The 21,278-nt window shown below is 40.2% G+C and overlaps 1 long non-coding RNA gene and 1 gene segment (V, D, J or C); one reads left to right on the forward strand and one right to left on the reverse strand.

The window, feature by feature from the left end:
• Positions 1-582: 582 nt before the first annotated feature.
• LOC113580571 lies at positions 583-1,787 on the reverse strand. The gene is made up of 3 exons (XR_004775745.1): positions 1,646-1,787; positions 1,257-1,391; positions 583-954 (listed from the first exon to the last, which is right to left on the reverse strand). It is a non-coding gene; the product is annotated as an uncharacterized LOC113580571 (long non-coding RNA).
• A 6,940-nt stretch (positions 1,788-8,727) lies between these two features.
• On the forward strand, positions 8,728-15,629 carry LOC113568623 (the record flags this gene model as incomplete). The annotated part of the segment is given in 3 exon segments: positions 8,728-8,769; positions 13,531-13,639; positions 15,343-15,629. Coding segments are annotated over 3 exon segments (438 nt in total), but the record flags the coding sequence as incomplete, so codon positions are not given.
• Between the last annotated feature and the right edge of the window lie 5,649 nt (positions 15,630-21,278).

The following is a 21,278-nucleotide window of genomic DNA, read 5'->3' on the forward strand; positions in this document are numbered from 1 at the left end:
GCAGCTTTTGGGTGGAGTGTCCCATACATTGTTTCCTAGTCTCGATGTTGGCAGCTTGCAGTTCTTCTCTTTGACAACTTATCATGCCTGCTGGATAGCTGATAACTGGCATGGCATACGTGTTATGCTCATGATCTTATTGTTCCCAGTCAACTGAGTCTTGAGGACTTGCCTTACCCTACAGAGGTACTTGAATGTTGCCGTCCATCTCATTACTGCCTAATGATTTCCATGTGATAGGGATTCTTCAAGGTATTAGTAGGTGTCCTCCAGGTCTGAAGACATTTTCTATTTGTACTATTAGCCAACCACACCTTTCCAGTTGAAATGACATGATTCTTGCTGTAGGTCCTGGGTAGGTGCATCACCTACCCAGTCATTGTCTCTTTCTTTCTACAGCAGTAGAAATTAGTAATGGAATGAATAACTAGACAAAGTTGACAGCAAAGATCTAGTGTATTTACAAGTTTTGGTCTTTAAGGACAATAAACAGGTGCAATCGCATCACGAGTAACCAAGGCCTACACAACAAACAAAACCACACTAGAAACAAAAAGATAACTGACTAAGCTAACAAAAAGAAACATACAATGAATACATTGTTATAAACAAAGATAAACCCACACCCAAACAAAATGGCAGCCACTCCCTACAACCAGTGTGTAATTATGTACAGGACAAGACATATATACAAGATACAAAAAAACATACATTATACAGCAATCAAACCAAAAGGGACCAAGAAAACCGTATATCAAGGGGCGAATCCAAAGTCATACACACAAAGCAAAACTAACAAGATCAAAATGCAGCAACACTATCAACAACAATCATTTCTCCAACAAATCCTAAGCTGAGCCCTTGTCTCTTCCTCTTCCTTTTATATGGTGCTCTGCTCACCAGGAAACCTGGTGTGGATTGGGATGAGGGATACCGGAGAGGCAGAGGCAAAACCTGGAACACAGTAAGATGGACACACAGGCAGACATAACATTACATATATCATCATTCAGCTTGGTGGCTAATATTCCTGATAGGATCTTCCATGTTGTGGACAGGCAGGTTACTGATCTGTAGATGGATGGTGTTTGGCCCTAGTGGGGGTTCTTCTGTTAGTCAGCCCAGATGGGAGCAGGTAGTTCATTTGTTCTGCTAGTCAGCCATGCAGAGCTATATATTTTTTAGCCTGTAGGCGTGGATCATATCAGGGCCATGGGCCGCCACGTTCTTCATGTTTCTGACCCACTTTTGGATACCTGCTTTTGTAAAGCTGACCATTTCCTGCTCTGGGAGATTGTGGTGCTCTGCTTTGAGATCTTCTAACCACTGAGCACTGGTGTTCTGTGATGAGTCATTCTCCCATATATTCTTTCTGTGCTGATGTTTTATCTCTGGGTGGATACACAGTGAGGGTTATGATGCACTGCTACTGAAAGTATGCTTTGGTTGATTCATTGCTGAAGAAGCATTTACTCTTTTGGCTGTTGCTTCTTTTGTATGTCTCTGCAGTTTTGATGCCATTGCTGTTAACATTTGTTTAGCAGACTGTATAGCTTCAATTATGAGCTCCCCATTGTATCTCTTATGTATCCAGAGTCCAGATTTGATCTTTATGCCCTTCTGGAGCTTTGAAAATTTTACTTACTTCTGAGCTGTCTTTTATCTTGGTCTCTATTTCCAAGCAGGACAGTGGGAGTGGCCTGAGTCTTGTATTTTGTAGCCTAGGGTCTCAAGCATTTACATCACATAGACAAATACAAATAATCACAGAATTATTTAGATGGTATATTAAAACATTTAAAACACAATCAAACCTAAAAAAAAATAAATTTGAAATTTCTGAGGGACATGGAATATCAGGTTTCAAGTGTTTCGCTCCCAACGACACCCTAACTAAGAAGAATCCACATATTATTAAATAAATACTAATCCAGGATTGAGCTACAGAAAGCCTTTATTCATCAATATCAATGAACCAGTGTTTATGATGGTTTAGCCATGCATCTGAATGAGGCTCGCATGGTTTTGGAGATGGCTGAACACTTTCAAGGCAGAAGTTTACGGCCTTTTTTTCTAGAGGACGCAAAAGCATTTTGTTCTATGTGTGAAGCTGCAAAAGATAAGATTAATCAGAACTGCAGCATAAGTCACCATAATAAAATGAAACACGAGCATTCTGCCTGATAGACTTATAGTCCTGAAGATGTCCAGAGGAGGGGCTGGGCTTGTGGTCATCAGCTACCAGGCCAACAGGGTTCACTTTATTTGACTTCTTGAAGAGCAAGAATTAAACAAAGCAAATTGAACAATCAGCATTCACAAAAGTAGCCAATAGTGCTCCTTCAGAATAATCCATTGTTCCAGTGATCTGTGGAACAGCAGTGTATAATGTAATTTCACATGACTGGTGTGAGGTATATAAAAAGTTATACCTACCTTCCAGTGAACGTTGATATTAGTAACTTTCTTTGGAATACTGAAACGGAACCCATAGTTCTTTTTCAGCATCACACAGATTGGATCCATGAAACAGCTGTCAGTTACTCTGTCCTTTATTGTGGAATAAATACATGCCCCGCTCACAGCTGGGCTGGAAACCTTGGAACACTGTTTGGAGACAGAGGCAGAAAATTTCTCTCATGTTCTCAGGAGAAAATTACTGACAACCTGTGTTGTTTTACTTTGGAACTCCTTGCTGAAAAATCCCTCAACCTGATTTGAAGAGCAGCCTACAGGAATATCTTATTAAAAACCGTGTCCATCTTAGAGAATGAAATGTCCTTCCTTCCTCCTAGATCTCAGTTCTTCACACTGCTCCTGGATGAAGCTCTGCTACTTGCGAGTTTTTCCAAACTCTCCATTATACCATGCACTCATGGTGGGAGACTAGAATCTCTTTTGAACCTTTAGGTCTCACAGGTTCTTAAAACTCAGATTATATTTCTGAGTAATAAACATTTATAATCTCATTGATTATATTGTTTGTGTATGTTACAATAAGATCATCAATCAGGGAAACACCATGGTCATTAGAGAGCTGCAAAGCAGAGTGGTGGGAGGTTGGCTGGCTCTCGCATTTGATAGAGGACTGCTCTTTAAAAGCAGAATTTGGCCTGAAGATACCTACGTACCCTGTTAAACAAGCCACAGTTTGTTGGAACTTCTGAAATATCAGATCCACTTAGGCTACAAAAAAATGAATCAAGAGCAATAAATATTGTAGTAGAGTCAGTGTCACTCCCTATCACACTTGATTCAACAATCTTATCCAAAGAATCAACAACTGTAATATTAGCAGCAGCACACTTCAAGTCTGTTGATGACACTGATGGAGAGCTTTGTCCTGTGCTAAGGTTCAAATCAGTTTGGGTGGCTGTACCTCGTGCCATCTGCAGTGATGCATTTGTGGGAAGGACGTCACTCACTACCTGACTGTCTGTGGTAAGGGATCTCCCAGAGTTCATTGTTGCTGTGCTGATTTCAGACGTCCTCTGATGTCCTCATCAGTGCAGGAATCACCATCACTCACTTTTTGCAAGACCAGCAAAAAAAAGTTCTCTGCTATGACTTCAGTGTCAGAATGCGTAATTGGACTTTTATCCAATGCAACTGGAGTGCGTGTGGAGTATGAAGATCTCCTCAGAAGAATTAAGGCATTTGTTACAACCACGTCCAGGCTGTGAGGCCGTAACAAGGAAAACGAAAGATAAATTGCTAACAGAATGTAAGCTGTAAAAAGTGAATAGCAATAAAATAAACAAAAGCACAAATGGAAGTCTCCTTTTGGTGTATTTCACAGAGGATATTATTTACAAACAATCTTACTGGTGCAATGTCTTCAGCAGTGACCCAGGCCAAAACAATAAACAAAATCCACACTAATGGAAGAAAAATACACACTAAATAATCCCAACAAACAAAAGAAACATACAACAGACTTTCTTAACTACCTGACAGATAAACAGAAGCAAAACCCACACCCAACAAAAATGGCAGTCACTCCCTACCACCATTATCCAACACCAAAGCACCAAAGAAAACAATATTTACACTCTCTGTACAATATCTACAGGTATATATGCAACAGCTACTGAAGCAGAAGGGGTGAAGCCAAAGCACAAAGTCCAAAAATAGGGAAAACAAGGTCATACACAAGTTATACAAAATTGCAACCAAAAGCCAAACAAACCAACAAAACTGTGTCTCTTCCCTTGTGGGAGGAGCCATTAAATAGCAGGAGCAGTGAGAACTGTGTCCCTTAGTAAGCAGAGCACTACGGGCTGTGACCCCCACACTGGGAGAACGGCTCCAGCAGATCCCAGGAACAACATTTGAGATCTCCATCCAGAAGATCACAGTCTAATTATTAGTACTCTTGTATGTTTCTATAGAATTCATGACAATAGGTGTTACTAATGTTAGTATAGTAAATTATTGAGTTATAAACTGGGGGTAGGCAGGAATAAATTAGGTAGACGCAGGGGTAAACTGGAGAGAGGAGGGGTAAACTGTATAGAAGCAGGGGTAAACTGGAGAGAGACGGGGTAAACTGGATAGAAGCAGGGGTAAACTGGAGAGAGACAAAGGTTAACTGAAGAGAGACACAGTGGTAAACTGGAGACAGGAGGGGTAAACTGGAGAGAGACACAGGTGTAAACTGGAGAGAGACACAGGGGTAAACTGGAAAGACACAGGGGTAAACTGGAGAGAAACACAGGGGTAAACTGGAGAGACATAGGGGTAAACTGGAGAGAGACACAGGGGTAAACTGGAGAGACACAGGGGTAAACTGGAGAGAGACACAGGGGTAAACTGGAGAGACACAGGGGTAAACTGGAGAGACACAGGGGTAAACTGGAGAGAAACACAGGGGTAAACTGGAGAGACACAGGGGTAAACTGGAGAGAGACACAGGGGTAAACTGGAGAGACACAGGGGTAAACTGGAGAGAGACACAGGGGTAAACTGTAGAGAGACACAGGGGTAAACTGGGCACAACAGAGGAAACTGGAAGCAGCTCCATCAGCAGATTGATGACTTCTCCAGAGGAATAATAACAATGGGGTGTATTTTTTTTCAGATGCAGCTGTCTGAAGGGATTAAGGACTCAGTGAAGAGGAACCAGATACACTAATCTTGAATCAGCTCATGGGCATAGATAATATGTTTAACCATCCACATACTGTTTGTACAGTTTTTCAGATGTAATACCAAACTCATACAAAACAAAAATCAATTCTAACATTGTATTGTCGTGAGTCAGTGTGTTGTGCTTCCTAGAAGAATGATTTTCTTTAGATGTGTGTTGTTCAGTAGTGAGTGAGTGTGATGGAGCATCTCTCCTCCACAGAGTGTGTCATTGTGCTGTATCACATCCTCCCCCTCAGCACCTGCAGTAGGTCCCAGCTGCAGCAGTGCAGTCTCTGTGCAGTCTGACTGAGGGAGGTTTTTGTACGACTCTCTAACACTGTGTGAACGGCCAGTTACCACCAATGTTGTGTTCACTCTGACAGTAATAATCTCCTGCATCTTCAGTCTGGACTCCTCTGATGGTCAGAGTGAAGTCAGATCCAGATCCACTACCACTGAAACGAGCTGGAGTTCCTGACTGTAAGTTAGTAGCACTGTAGATCAGGAGTTTAGGAGCTTCTCCAGGTTTCTGCAGGTACCAGGCTAAACGATCATTACCATACACTGCAGGGTTGGTTCTACAGCTGATGGTGACTGTGTCTCCTGGAAGAGCAGATTTCACTGAATCCTGAGTCACTGTTACCTGACCTCTGGATCCTAAAAAATGAATACAAAACACAAAAAAGTTAACAATTAACTGTACATATGCTATTATATAGTACTACTAACCCTGTGAATAATTTTTTAAATAAGAATAGTAGATCTGTGTCACAGTGATAGTTCACCACAGAGGTAAAGCAGTGAGTTACCGTGAGTCCAGAGGAGCAGTGTGCAGATGAAGATGGGGATCAAAGTCATGGTTGCTGTGGGTGAAGTTGCTGGGACAGGCAGCTCTCAGTCATGAAGTGTTAAACTCACAGGACTATAAACACTCCCAGAGCACTGAAGCAGGTGCTGCACATGCAAAGTGTCCTCTCTACACAAATTCATCTACACACACACACACACACACACACACACACACACACAAAATAAAACTTATCCCCAAATGTAATTTAACAGACCTTATTACACATCTGTAACATGGTTCTATAGTAGCGCTGTTGCTGAGTGAGGGTACCTGTTTTTCCTTAAGCCAACTAAAACAATTTGTAATGGATTGGTCTCTCCTTTATGCAGACATCAGCACAGCTTGATCTATAGGCTCTGTTGAAATGGAGCTAGACAGAACAGGCTTATCAATAGCAGCACAGAGATTGTTGGATGTTGAAAGAGCAGGCTTAAGGACAGAGGGCTTAAGGAAAGCAGGCTTAAGGAAAGAGCAGGCTTAAGCGCAGGACAATTAGCTATAATGTGTCCATGCCCATGGCAGTAGAAGCACTTTCGTGTTTCCACAGAAACAGACAAAAGGGGGCATCCGATTTCGGGAAGCTCACAGGAGTCCTTGAGCGAGTTGAAAGACTGGGAGCTTCACTATGGGAAACAGGTGCATTGAAAACATTTCTGTGAGTCAGCACTAATTCATCTGCAAGCATCGAAGCAGCAGATAGATTACACATTTTTTTTTACATTCAAATACATTACAATGATATCAGGAAGACAATTCTTGAATTCTTCAACCAGTATGAGCTCTTTAATTTGGTCAAATGTGGCAGTTAAGCAGCACACCACTTCTCTAATAAAACATTTCTCTGAAAAATTGCACAATTGTCTGGCTGGGGTTATTCTTTTAGCATCTAAAATTCTGTCTGTTTGCTTCCTGCACTGGTTCATATGCTCAGAGAACAGCTGCTTTCACAAGGTGGTAATGTAGGCTCTGCTCAAGCATTAGGGAGGAACACACATCTACCTACTAACTTACACTGTAGTAAGATGGCCCATACATCCTTGGGCCAATTTTAATCCAGCACACAACCCCATACTGAAAACATTGCAGACCAGCCTTAATCCAGCACATGGACCCGTTACTGAAAACAATCCAGACTGGCATTATTCCAGCACACAGACCCCATATTATATATGGAATATTCAAATCTTATCTGAAAATGCACTTTAAGCACAAAAATCTTGCCTTAAGACTCAGTAAAACCATGAGACATAGCCTTCTTGTTTTGAGGGAGTTCATGTTGTCTGTTGTAGTGGTAGTGATGTTTGATTATTATTTTGTATTATTATCCCAGAAGATATCTTCAGATGTATTACACTATTTAACAGAGAGGAGCTCAGGGATAGTGTGAGTAAAGATTTCTTAGCCTGTCAAAAACTGAATAAAATGCAGGGAGCCAATATGCCTGTTGTCTGTGTATGATCTGATTATGCAATTTGTATTCTTATGACTACATGTAGAACACAAAATAAATATTCAACCAAACTGATACACATCACGCACACATCTATGTACCTTCAAAATAAACAGAAGATAATTCAGTCTGGAAGATCATCTGGTATTCTGGAATCTTCTTCATTCTGATGGGATGACCCACAGTTCCCACAGTTATACTCCGTGACGTCACTAAAGGAGAGGTTCTGTGACTTCACTGATAACAGCCTCATGTCCATTTATTTTGCCAGAATATTTTGTTAACGGGAGTAGGAAAGTTCTCTCTTAGTGTGAAATGGCTGGGATGTAAAAGGAAGGACACTGGTTGGGTCAGACCTTTATTGCCTTTTTGATTTGATATCTGACATTTTTATTTATCACCACAAGGGGTGCTCTGCTGACATGGGCATGTCCTGGCAGGAACACAGAAGTGGACCTGCAGTGCTGTGTGCATTCTGGCTTTATAGTTCTTTACAGATGTGTGTGTTCAGTAGTGGTGAGTGTGGTGTGGTTCCTGTCCTCCAGAGAGTGTGTCATTGTACTGATTGGTGCAGTAGAGAAATACATCTGTGATCTATTTGTGCAGTATAAAGCCAACAAGCCTCTGAGATCATCAGCAAGCAGTGAACTAGTCACGCCTAGAGAGATTTTTAACATCCTTCACATTTAACTTTTCACTTTTAATTTTAGCACTGGAATTCACTTTTATGTCTTTTAAAGTGAAGTCAGTTTTCTGTTTTTTAATTTTTTACCTACATTTGGTAAATCCTAGTGTATTTAGAGCTTTCTTCTTGGCACCTTCCATTTGAAGTTTGTTGTAATTAATAACCACTTTATCATTGTATTATATTTTCCCCTTACATCAGTAATTTTATTTATCTGTGTAGTTTTTTTTTTTTACATAAGCCATCCTAACACGATAGATCTAAGGATGTTACAAGGTTGTTATGTAATAATCTTTTGTGAAGTATTTTAAATTACCATTGTGTATAAAGTGCTACATAAATAAACTTGTCTTGCCTTGTATCACATCCTCCCCCTCAACAACTGCAGTAGGTCGCAGCTGCAGCAGTGCAGTCTATGTGCAGTCTGACTGAGGGAGGTTTTTGTGCGACTCTCTAACACTGTGTGAAGACCATGGCATTGACCCAGTGTTCACTCTGACAGTAATAATCTCCTGCATCTTCAGTCTGGACTCCACTGATGGTCAGAGTGAAGTCAGATCCAGATCCACTGCTTCTGAAACGAGCTGGAGTTCCTGACTGTAACTTGTGAACATGGTAAAACAGGCGTTTAGGAGCTTCTCCAGGTTTCTGCAGGTACCAGGCTAGAAGCTCATTTCCAGCATCAGTGTTCACTGGTGGACTAGATCTACAGCTGATGGTGACTGTGTCTCCTGGAAGAGCAGATTTCACTGCAGGAGTCTGAGTCACTGTCACCTGACCTCTGGATCCTGAGGAAGAAATTAATACAAAACACAAAACATTTAGCTGCACAGATACTTTAATGTGTTACTCTAAATCTGTGAATAGTGCATTTAAAATAAGAATAGTAGATCTGTGTCACAGTGATAGTTCACCACAGAGGTAAAGCAGTGAGTTACCTTGAGCCCAGAGGAGCAGTGTGTAGATGAAGATGGGGATCAAAGTCATGGTTGCTGTGGGTGAAGTTGCTGGGGCAGGCAGCTCTCAGTCATGAAGTGTTAAACTCACAGGACTATAAACACTCCCAGAGCACTGAAGCAGGTGCAGCACATGCAAAGTTTCCTCTCCCCTCCCTCCCAGTATGAACATTACAGCTCTAAGTGCCCCCTCTCACACTGTGGCCCAAGAATGAAACAGTCTGTTTTCCCTTTACTGATGGGCTCATGTATATTTTAAAGAGCTTTGCTCTGATTAGCTGTAGTTAGCTACAGAGTTGATATTTTTAACAACCAAATTAGTTATCTTCTGAGTTGTCTTGTTGATGAAATATGAATTAAAAATTTACCTGACAGGAATTGACAGAATCATCTTCTATTGTAGATTTAAATGGGAGCACAGGCTTCTTTGAATGAAACACAGGCAGAAAAATAAAATGAACCTCTGTGTAAATAAGCTAGATGGTCATTACTACTTAGTTAGTTATGCTAGTAACTAACATCACTAATACTAGCTTGATAACAGCATGAAGTAAATTAAAGTTGTCAGCTCACTATGAAACTGTATACTTAAGATTATAGGACTTCAACCAACAAAATGTGTAAAAGCAGGGCCAGCTGCTTATAGGTTGTGTTTGAGATCGTGATGCCAATAAAATGCTAAATCCAAGATGGCGGCGCTGTAGCGCGCAGCGGCCACTCCAGGTCCGATAAATGGTGCTATTGTGCTACTATCTGTCGTCTCTACCACATTTTTCCAGCAACATAAACCACAAATACATGGAAACAACAGACCTCCATGTATACCACCACCATAGCCTGCTACGTTCCCCTCACACGAACTGTTCACCCTTTTGCCATCTGGAAAAAGGTACTGCAGCATCCGGTCCTGCACCTCCAGACTGTGCAACAGCTTCTTCCCATTAGACTCCTGAACTCTGGCTAACTCCAATCCCAATTCAGATTCCAAAAATGGGCACTTTATACACACACACATACACACATGCTTATACACAGTCACACACACACACACACACACACACACACACACACATACACACACACACACACACACACACACACACACACACACACACACACACACACACACACACACACACACACATACATACATATCCATACACACTCTCACACATTGTTTTGCATCGCACTAGTGCTGAAGTCAAACCTCACACAAATAAACTATGCACTCCTGTTGTAGTCTTGCACATTATCCTACTTGCTGCTAGAGTACTGTACTAAACCAGCACTGTACTCTGAAATGTTCTGGCTGCTACCGGTGACTGCTATGTTCTGTATAGCATGTCACTGACTCCTATGCACAACTCACTTTACATATTCCCAGTACTGTGTACTGGACTAAATAATTGCACTGTCTACTCATTTTGTATTTGTCCTGTCCTGTATTTATTATTGTTTATTTAATGTTTATGACATTTTACACTATATTGGATTTTTTGCACTTGTATAGCATGTTGTCTGTTGCACTGTGCTGCACCATGGTGCTGGAGGAACATTGTCTCGTTTTTATTGTGTACTTGTATATAGCTGAAATGACAATAAAGCCTCTTTGAACTTTGAACTTTGAAATTGGAACTGCCTCTCTCTTCAGTGTCAAACACTGAGTGGAGCTGCTTCATATTGTACTGGATAGGATACGTTCTATGACTAGATGACAAAGCCCTTTTGTAAATCACTCACACATTTATATTTTTAAATGCCAAAAATCTGCAGAGTAAGCTAACGCATTTGAATGAAAGTTGTCTGGGATCCTGTTAAATATGAAAACAACAAAGCCCATTAACAGTGTGGTTCCTTGGGAAGGGTGTGACATCATCTTCACAGCCTGGAATGGTACATTTCTGTATGTAATCTGTCATTTTCATTGTTGGTCTGTTGTCATTGTTTTGTTCTTCACAACACCTGCAGAACTGCTGAAGCTTTGACTGTGCAGGTCGATGGTAATGTCACCTGCGATAGAATGTGGGCTGGTGTATGCAAATTTTAGGATCATAAATATTAATGAGTCAAGACTGTTGTGTAATATTCTAGGATTTTGGAATTGGCTCATTTTACGACCTTGTTTTGCTTATATGCGATTTGTATTTGAAAGAGTAAACAGTGTTTGAGGTTCACAGTATGTCAGGTCCACGTACCAAACTCTCCTTATTCAACTTTGCCAAGATAAATGCTGTTTTCCATTTTATAAGACTGTCTATAGTAGACAGCAAGTCTCTCTACTTTACACAGGCTGTTACTCACTGTTACTGCTCTTCCATGGTGAGATCTTCTCTGCCCATAGCAGGTTACATCCCTGTAACAACATTGACCCAGAGTCACTGTGAAGATCCAGCTGCTGTTTATTATAAAACGAGACCTACAAGAATGATTAGGCAAACTGTGCAAGAAGCATGAGGGCTGCATGACAGTACCTCCATAATCCAGGCTTACTGAGACCCTCCCAGCTCATTTTGGACATTTTGGGTTCCACAAAAGAAGATGATATTAAGTCCTGCTTAGTTACTCTACCAACTTCAGCTTTGAGACAAAACTGCTCTATGCTAAGATGAAGCTGAGCTTAGCTCAGTTTGATATGTTCTGTTGGACAGACCCTGTGATGTCATGGGTTTGCCAGCTGGAACAACGATCAAAAACAATGTTCAAGCACAGTTGAATAAACTGAAATGAACCTAGCAAATCCCAAGTATTATTAAATTATGTCTATTACAGCCTAACAAGCTATGACTTTCAAAATATTTGTAATCTATAAATGTTTGATTCTCCCAAAGCACAGACCTCAGATGATAGAGAACACACGTATTTAAATAAATTATATTCTACTGTGTATCACAGGCTGATCTTCAATGAACAAAATAAATATGTATTTGTCATTGCTCACTTAAAACTAAACACTGAGAAGCTTAGCTCTTTTAATTACATGATCAGTCGGCTTTTCTAATGAAGTATTTATTGTTTCTTCTTATTGATTTCAGTTGTGCAGTGTGACCTTTGCTATTTCCGTGCAAAACTTTGTAGAACAAATAGTAAACTCAGACAAATATATCAGGAAAACTCTTTATTATTGGGCAGGTGTCAGTAAGAGTCTGATATGTTTTGTAAATCTGCGTCTTCATTCAGTTCTCTGCACATTTGGAGATCACTGGCTGTCTGCCTCTGAGAAGAAAATGAGCAATGTGTGAGACAACTGCAGTTCCTCCCTCAGTACAGCTGGCTCTTCATCTGCCTCTGGGCTGATGGGAGATCAGTAGATTGGGTGAGTTCAGGAGTGTCACTCTGATGAGCTTCACCTGGGTCTGATTAGCTCTGTTCTGGGAGCTGTCCAGGGTCCTGAAGCACCTTGAGTTCCATGTTGCTGAAACAGATGTAACGACACAGTCTAGGTAGGGTCAGTGACAGAAATGATTAAATGATGAATATGGGTTAAATGGCAACAAACACACAATAAACAAAAACGGACTGACCACATTTATATTTTGTATGTTTTTATGCATCAAAGCTGGACATGCAGCTATCAAGTGCACTCTTTCGTGACAGTAAAAACACTCCTGTTTCTCAGGGACTTCACTGGTTTTATGTGAGGTAATTGGATTGTCTTTGCAACCAGATATACTGATCCTGGATCAGCTCGAGTACATGGACAATATGTTTAACCTTCTGAAGTCTCATGGCATTGTCTCTGTTTTTGCATATTTTCTTAAAATTCACTTTAAAACTTCTTAATTATACTTACATGCACTAATATTTGAAGAAAAATTGAGTATTTTCAATTTATGATAGTTTAACCCTGATCAAGTTCCTAATACAATGACTCCGCAATCTGGACGTTCAGATCAGTGTAGTGTTTTGTCAAGAACCAGTGCAGGGCAGCCTCACATTGTTCAATGCATGTTAATGTTTGTTTGTTTACAGTGTCACTCTCTGTGAATGTTGTTTTTGTTGATTCTTTGTCTGGTTTCATATTTGCTTGTACTGAAGATGCAGCCAAACAAAAACAAGGCAGTAAATAAATAAACATTTTTTTTAGATCATTATTAGGTTATTTAGCAGAAATTCACAGTAAATTCACAGTAAAACAGGACTGTTCTGATAGAACTCTTTAATTAGTCCTCTTACACTTCTCAGCATTGATCATTGATTTTGTAAAGTTATATTGGCACGTCCAAAAAATGTTATCGAATGGTTATTTTACATTATTTTTTAAACATCTTAATGTACATATATTTTGAGAATACCAATTAAGACTAATTGTAACACTCGAAAAACGAGCAAACGGAGAAATATATAGACTGCAAGAAAATATTATTTAATTAATTTATTTTTAATGCCTAGATATTTTCCTGCATATTTTTGAAAATTATTAATTCTATCCGTTATTACTCTTTTGAATAAGTCTTTCTAGAGCGCAGAGAGAGCAGCTTCTTTACAGCAGGAGGTTTTTGTACCACCACTGAACGAGTTTGTATCACTGTGGAGCACTTTTGGTGGCGGCACAAAACTCGCAGTTGGACGTAAGTAACTTTCACTGCTTATCCAAAAGTTGGTATTTTCTGAAATCATAATCGATATGTTTGATGTTTGATAATAATGCAGACTTAAAAGCGTATTTATTGTGATTTACGGAGCAAAAGCTATTACGACGTAATTTATCTAATAATAGAATGCATGTGTGTATTTTATTTTATTATTTAAAAAATCTTTTGGGTAAGTCCTTTATGAGTTTTCTAAAGCGTTAATGTCGAAGTAATGTCCATATTACGCGGTAAATAGTGCAGAGAGCGGAATGTTTAGATCAGGAGGTTTTTGGACGGACAGTAAACGAGATTGTAGCTCTGTGGTGGACTTTCGGTGGCGGAACAAAATTATCAGTTGGACGTAAGTAGACTTTAACTTTTCTTCACTATTAATCCACATTATGTAACGTTGCGTCAGTATGCACGGTGGTTTTATAAACTACCCGTAATCTTTGTTAGACTAATTGTGACTTTGTAAAGTATCTTCCTATCTAATAACCGTTGCTATGTCGTTATAGACCTTCTAATATATACCGATGGAGGGTGTAGAAAATTGTCGTTCAGCAGTAAAAACATACATGTTTCAGAAATATCTCTCCACAAACCTTCATCTGCATGTTTGGTTTATTTTAAAAGTCAGAAATATCGGTGCCTGACTGGATTTTATCGGTGCAGTTCACTTATACCGGAATACTCGCATACTGAAGATCAAAACGTTGGTTACAAATACTCAAAATCTTGTATTAAACATCTAGAAAACAATTTGTGTACGTCTTCAGAAAAATTATCTTGACTTGGATGTTGCATTAAATGCTGTGTTTTTAGAGTACAAAAATATGAAAAATATCTCCTAAAACACATTTTTGTGACCAAAACTCTCAGTTGGATATAAATAACTTTTTCTCATTATTAGTATCTGTCTTTATTTTTCCAGCTTTATTTCTGATTGTATATAGTATGTATGTAGTATCTTTGATAACGTCTTCCATTACAAAAAGCAAGAAAAACAATCATCTTTGGGGTTGTATCGTTCACTAACTCTGAAGCTAAACTACGGCGCTGTAAAGAGAAGAGACGACAGTGTGTTTAGAGCAGGTTTATGTACGGACCTTAAACGAAGTTAGTGTGGAGGACACTGGACGTAAGAAGAACTTCACTTTTTATTCGCAGTAAATCACAATTTTAAGTAGGTATTGTTTGTAATAAAGGTCTCTTTATTAAAGCGCATTAAATGTCATTTTATTCGCGCATTTTTCCTAACCATTGCAGTGTTATTACAGCTTTTAGTGTAAATCGAACCACATTTTTATCGTTTTTTTTTATCAAAAGCATAAATGTTTCAGCAAAATCCCTCATCAAACCTTTATTCTGCCTACTGGGTTAATTTTCATTAGTATAAGTGTTTGTCCCTGACTGGAGGTTCTCGATGCAAAGCACTTTAACCGTAATACACGCATACTGAACAATCACCGCCTGTTAAATATACTTCCATTTTAATTTATGTATGATTATAAATTATATTGATTTAAATGGTTCGTGAATTAAATATACTGCCAGGGTTTTAATGCCCATGGAAAATTATATTGTTGATCTAATACATTTCTGACTTTAGTTCCACAGAAAGAGGAAGTGAAACACAACTGATTTTCCTGCTAACGGTTCCTGCCTGTCTGAGCTGTAGACCGTGTTGTGTCTCCTAGGTGACGCCCCGCCCACCCTCACGGTCCTGCCCCCCTCCAGTGTACAGCTGCAGCAGGAGAAGGTCACACTCGTGTGTCTGGCCAACAAGGGCTTCCCCTCAGACTGGAAGCTGAGCTGGAAGGTAGCTGGTAGCAGCTGGAGCTCGGGGGTGAGCCAGAGCTCCGGGCTTCTGCAGAAGGACGGCCTCTACAGCTGGAGCAGCACCCTGACCCTCCAGAAGGAGGAGTGGCTGAAGAAGACAGTGACCTGTGAGGCCACCAAGGACTCCCAGTCTCCTGTCACACAGACACTGAGTAGAGAGCAGTGTGCTGAGCCGTGAAACTCCCACATGTGTACTGAAGTGTTCTCCTCTCACTCATTAATGTGCTGTGTTTTAGATAGTCTGTGTTTATTACTCAAATGTTCCTGTTTATTGTTCAAAATGAAATTAAAAAATTTTGAATAAATGTTATAGTCTCTTAATTAGAACATTTCCCACAACATTACTCATAACAATAAATACCTTTAAAGTCTACATGTCTATACAGTAGAAACACTAATGTGTGATGAGGTATAGGATTAAACTTTGATAAACCTGCCATTTCATCAATCATAATAAAGAAGGAAGCAGGAAGCCAGATATTATGGAAGCAAAAAGTAAGATATTTCCACGTTTTATTCACTACAAACTGTAACACGAGTAAGTCGGTGTATTTTAGGAACATCAGGGGTGGGGGGACAAACCATCTTTGGCCCTTTCACTATATCACAATATTATCATTTTTAGTTCATTTCTGCCTGAAACTAATCCCATAATGCTTTATATCACTCTGTTGCGCAAGCTGGGCTGTTTTTCAATAAAATACTCTCATTAAAATATTTCTGCCTGAAATTAACCCCCTTTAGCACTTGTCTGTTTAAAATAAAGCTTTGACCTAATGTATTAAGTGTAATAACAAAGAACTGCTTAATATTTGGTACATGTTCTTTTTATTAATTGAGTCACACAGTGCTATTATGACACAGCCTGGTTTATCACACAGTGTTACTGAACTAAATGTGTATTGCTCTAAGTTACCCTGTACAGGTTTAACATACATACACCCCACTCACCTGAAATCCACCCCGACTCTGTGTGTGTGAGTGTGTGTGTGTGTGTTACTGAACTAAAGGTTTGCTGCTCTAAGACACTGGAAACCTGGACACAGTGCTGTTCTGTTCTGGGTGTCAGAAATCTGCATTGCCTGTACAGATTTAACATACATACACCCCACTCACCTCATACACACCCCAACTCAGTGTGTGTGTGTGTGTGTGTGTGTGTGTGTGTGTGTGTGTGTGTGTGTGTGTGTGTGTGTGTGTGTGTGTGTGTGTGTGTGTGTGTTGTGAGGGCGGCAGAGGGCGTAGAGCGGGCCATGCGCTTGTGTGTGAGAGAGAGAATTTTACTGAAAGATTTCAGTCAGTTTTTCAAAAAGTCATTGTTTCAGTTGGTGGCATTATGTCATCTTGTTGTGTAATAAGTTTATTTAAGTAAGTGCAGTGAGGTTATTTAACTTCACCCCCTAAAGATCTTCACTTTTTACCTTTACTTGTTAATAAAGATTTAGAATGGACATGAAAAGTATGTGTTGGTAGAAATGTTTCACAGTAGCTGAGAATAATCAGAGGAAGGCACAGACATGGTGATTAGTGCTTTAGTGTGTGCTTACATCACCTCTAAATAGGACAGAATCTCCTGAAGATGACTGACACTGATTTAGCAGTCATACTACTAGTAGAGATTTCTCTTCTCTAATAACTACCTGCTCTATTATAAGAACAACTGTCCCAAGAGACCAAAGGACTCCGTACTGCAGTGCTGTGACTGGTTTCTGATGCTCCATGCACTGGGTGTGTGTAAATGTGCCTCTGTGGGGTCTTGATAAGCACTAGATAAATTCCATGTGTTGTTATTATTGTTATAACTGTAGTGTTTTGTCTTCACCTGCTCCAGCAGAAACAGAGAGATCATCTGATCAAAGAAAAGAGAGACAGGACTAGTTTGGGAGCTTCTCCAGGTTTCTAGTGATGCAGCCACACTGATAGACCAGGCTGATGTTCAAATCATTCTAACACATGAACATCAGGGCTAGAATGACATAAAGATCTACAAAACTCTCCTCTAACAGTGTTGACTGTATTATGCCTTTATGATTCATTATAGATTTTATGTTTAATTCTGAGTCATTGTGCTGTGGTTCCTCTCCTGCACAGAGTGTGTCATTGTGCTGTATCACATCCTCCCCCTCAACACCTGCAGTAGGTCCCAGCTGCAGCAGTGCAGTTTCTGTGCAGTCTGACTGAGGGAGGTTTTTGTACGACTCTCTAACACTGTGTGAACAGGTGTGTACTACTGATATAATGGTAACTCTGACAGTAATAATCTCCTGCATCTTCAGTCTGGACTCCTCTAATGGTCAGAGTGAAGTCAGATCCAGATCCACTACCAGTGAAACGAGCTGGAGTTCCTGACTGTAAGCTAGTAGCCCCGTAGATCAGGAGTTTAGGAGCTTCTCCAGGTTTCTGCAGGTACCAGTGTAAAGGTTGGGTACTCCAGCCCTGATACACTGCAGGGTTTGTTCTACAGCTGATGGTGACTGTGTCTCCTGGAAGAGCAGATTTCACTGCAGGAGTCTGAGTCACAGTCACCTGACACATGGATTCTGGGGGGAAAAACAAAACAAAACAAAGTAAATCCAATTTAAATCATATTTTATTTTCCATTTCTTATGTTGCTTATATCTGTTAATAGAAGGTTTAGAATATTTTATTAAACAAGACATGTTTTTTTTAGGTTATTCACCTCAAAAGCAAAGCATAAAATGATCTTTTACCTTGAGTCCAGAGGGCCAGTGTGCAGATGAAGATGGGGATCAAAGTCATGGTTGCTGTGGGTGAAGTTGCTGGGGCAGGCAGCTCTCAGTCATGAAGTGTTAAACTCACAGGACTATAAACACTCCCAGAGCACTGAAGCAGGTGCTGCACATGCAAAGTGACCTCTCTGTATTAATACACGTCTACCAAATACTCTCTGTGGTCTCTCTTTATTAATGCACATCTACCAAATACTCTCTGTGGCCTCTCTGTATTAATACACGTCTACCAAATACTCTCTGTGGCCTCTCTGTATTAATACTCACCTACCAAATACTCTCTGTGGCTTCTCTGTATTAATACACATCTACCAAATACTCTCTGTGGCCTCTCTGTGTTAATACATGTCTACCAAATACTCTCTGTGGCTTCTCTGTATTAATACACATCTACCAAATACTCTCTGTGGCCTCGCTATATCAATACATGTCTACCAAATACTCTTTGTGGCCTCTCTGTATTAATACCCAAACACCAAATACTCTCTGTGGCCTCTGTCTGATGTAATGACCCCACTGAATACCTCTTACATAACCGTATTTAACAGAACAAACCATACTAGATAACTATAAACTTTATAATATAATGTAATATATAGATGCTCTTAAAGGTCAAGTAGTATTTCTATTTAAAAACTATGGTACAGTGTGCTGATTATTGGAGAACTGGAGCTAAAGATCAGATCAAGAGAGAATGATAAATAAGAAGTATCTAGTAAATGTTATGTAAATATTTCTAAACGTGTGTGTGGTGTAGTGCGCCTAGTCCCTGCTCTGTACAGGATCTCTGTGGTGCCTGCAGTCTACATACTTTCCACAAGGGGCGCTGGTGAGTTGCACAGTGGATGTCTAAGAGAGTGTGTTGACCAGAGTAGAAGAACAGAACTTCTGTTACAGCCACAGCAGCTCACTGACTGTTAGTGCTGCATTTAGGGAAGAGGAGGAGGAGCTCTACCATCTTCCATGATGACCTCAGTCAGCTGTAATGTGATGTAACACACTTACACAGCCCTGAACAATGGAGCTTATAGTCTGAAGAATGCTCTTTTTTCTTGATTCACCACTCAGCTGGTTTTGATTATTGAGTTTTGTTTTCAGTTCAGTAAAGCTTCTTTTTGAACTTGGTCTGTTCTTGTATTATTTTATTATTCACTATCTGCACTGTAAGATTCTTTGTACTGGAGTGTGTTGTTCTGGGGTGTGTTGTGCTTGAATAAGTTTGGCTAATGTAAGTTGAACATCTGCAAAAAGTGTTGTTCTATTCTGGGAAGGAGCAGGTTTCTCAGGGCTGTAAACACAAATCTGTTTCACCCCACTGCTCTCGCTCTCTTTCACTCTGACTGGTATTGACATTACTAGAGAATAGATTCAGTTCTTCATTTAATATCTGAACATTATCTACACAGGAAAAGGAAATAATTACCAATAACACAGTATCAAGATTGAATAAAAATTATGTTCTCTAGTAAGTAAGTTTAGATAATGAATAAAAAATGTATTTAACAAATGTCACGCAATGCTTCTCCCCCCATGAGTCACGTGGTTTGGCCCACCGCATGCAGGGGAATTACGTTTGTTGTCACGCCCCCTACATGATGGCACGCACCTGTACGGGGTTCACGTTGAGTGTATGTCTGTTTATTTAAAGCCCTGTCAGTGTGGGCCTCATGGTTAGTCATTGTTAGTGTTAGTGTAATGTTAGTGTCCATGAGTGTGTAGCCGCTGTTAGTATAACCCAACGTTTGTACCATTTTATGTTGTCGTTGTTGTTTGTGTGTTCCTGTCTATTAGTGTTATTATGTGTGAGTGCCACGCGTGTCCTTTATGTTTCATGTCATTAAATGTTTCACATCGTCAAGGGAGTCTGTATGAATGAATGAATGAATGAACAGTCACATACTAGAACACTTCTGTCCATTTCAGTGTGAGTTTGTAGGTATTTTATTATTTCTCTATTAGCAGTATAGCATTCTATACTAAGATCCTATACTAAGATAAGACTACAGTAACCCCCTAAGTGAAAACACAGACAATAAAACCCAGGGCCCAAACACAACAGCATCCACTCCCTACTTACCAGAGCACACAAATAGATATATAATATATACAAATACATACCTACTATATACAAATAGATAAATAATATATACAAATTTACAACAGTGGCTAAGTTAGAGGGATCAAACAAGCTCAGAATCAGAGTAAGGGGAGAAAGAGACCAAGCACTGAATCAAATATCAAAACTGTCACTAGCCAAATGTCCAAAATATCATCTTTCTCTTTCTTCTTCCTCCAAAACACTTTTTATTCAGACTGTGATATACCTGTAGCAAAAGCACCTCAAGCGATCCACCATCGTCCCTGTCCCGAAGAAACCTCGACCCTCCGACCTCAGTGACTACCGCCCTGTCGCCCTCACATCAGTGATGAAGTGCTTTGAAAAGGTAGTCAGAGACTTCATCACATCTTCACTGCCAGCCTCCATGGACTCACTGCAGTTTGCATACCGCCACGACCGCTCCACTGGCGATGCAATTGCACATCTGCTCAACACTACACTGACTCACCTGGACGAAGGGAGGGGAAATATATGTTAAAATGCTATTTGTCGACTACATTTCAGCATTTAACACTATCATCCCCTCCCTACTCACTACTAAGTTGGGGGATCTAGGACTGCATACATCCCTGTGCGACTGGATCTCCAACTTCCTAACAGACAGACCACAATCAGTACGGGTGGGCAACTGCGCATCATCCACCCTCACCCTCAGCACTGGAGCTCCTCAGGGTTGTGTCCTAAGCCCCCTGCTCTACTCACTGTACACCTACGACTGCACAGCCACTTCCAGCTCTACCATCATTTTCAAGTTTGCTGATGACACCGTTGTCATGGGTCTGATCTCGGACAACGACGAGAGGGCCTACCTGGAGGAGATTAAACACCTGGAAAACTGGTGCCAGGAAAATAATCTCCTCCTAAACGTCAGTAAGACAAAGGAGCTGATCGTGGATTGCAGCAAGAAGCAGGAGCGGCACTACCA

The sequence above is a fragment of the Electrophorus electricus genome, chromosome 2, assembly GCF_013358815.1.
Source record: "Electrophorus electricus isolate fEleEle1 chromosome 2, fEleEle1.pri, whole genome shotgun sequence".
Classification (NCBI taxonomy): domain Eukaryota; kingdom Metazoa; phylum Chordata; class Actinopteri; order Gymnotiformes; family Gymnotidae; genus Electrophorus; species Electrophorus electricus.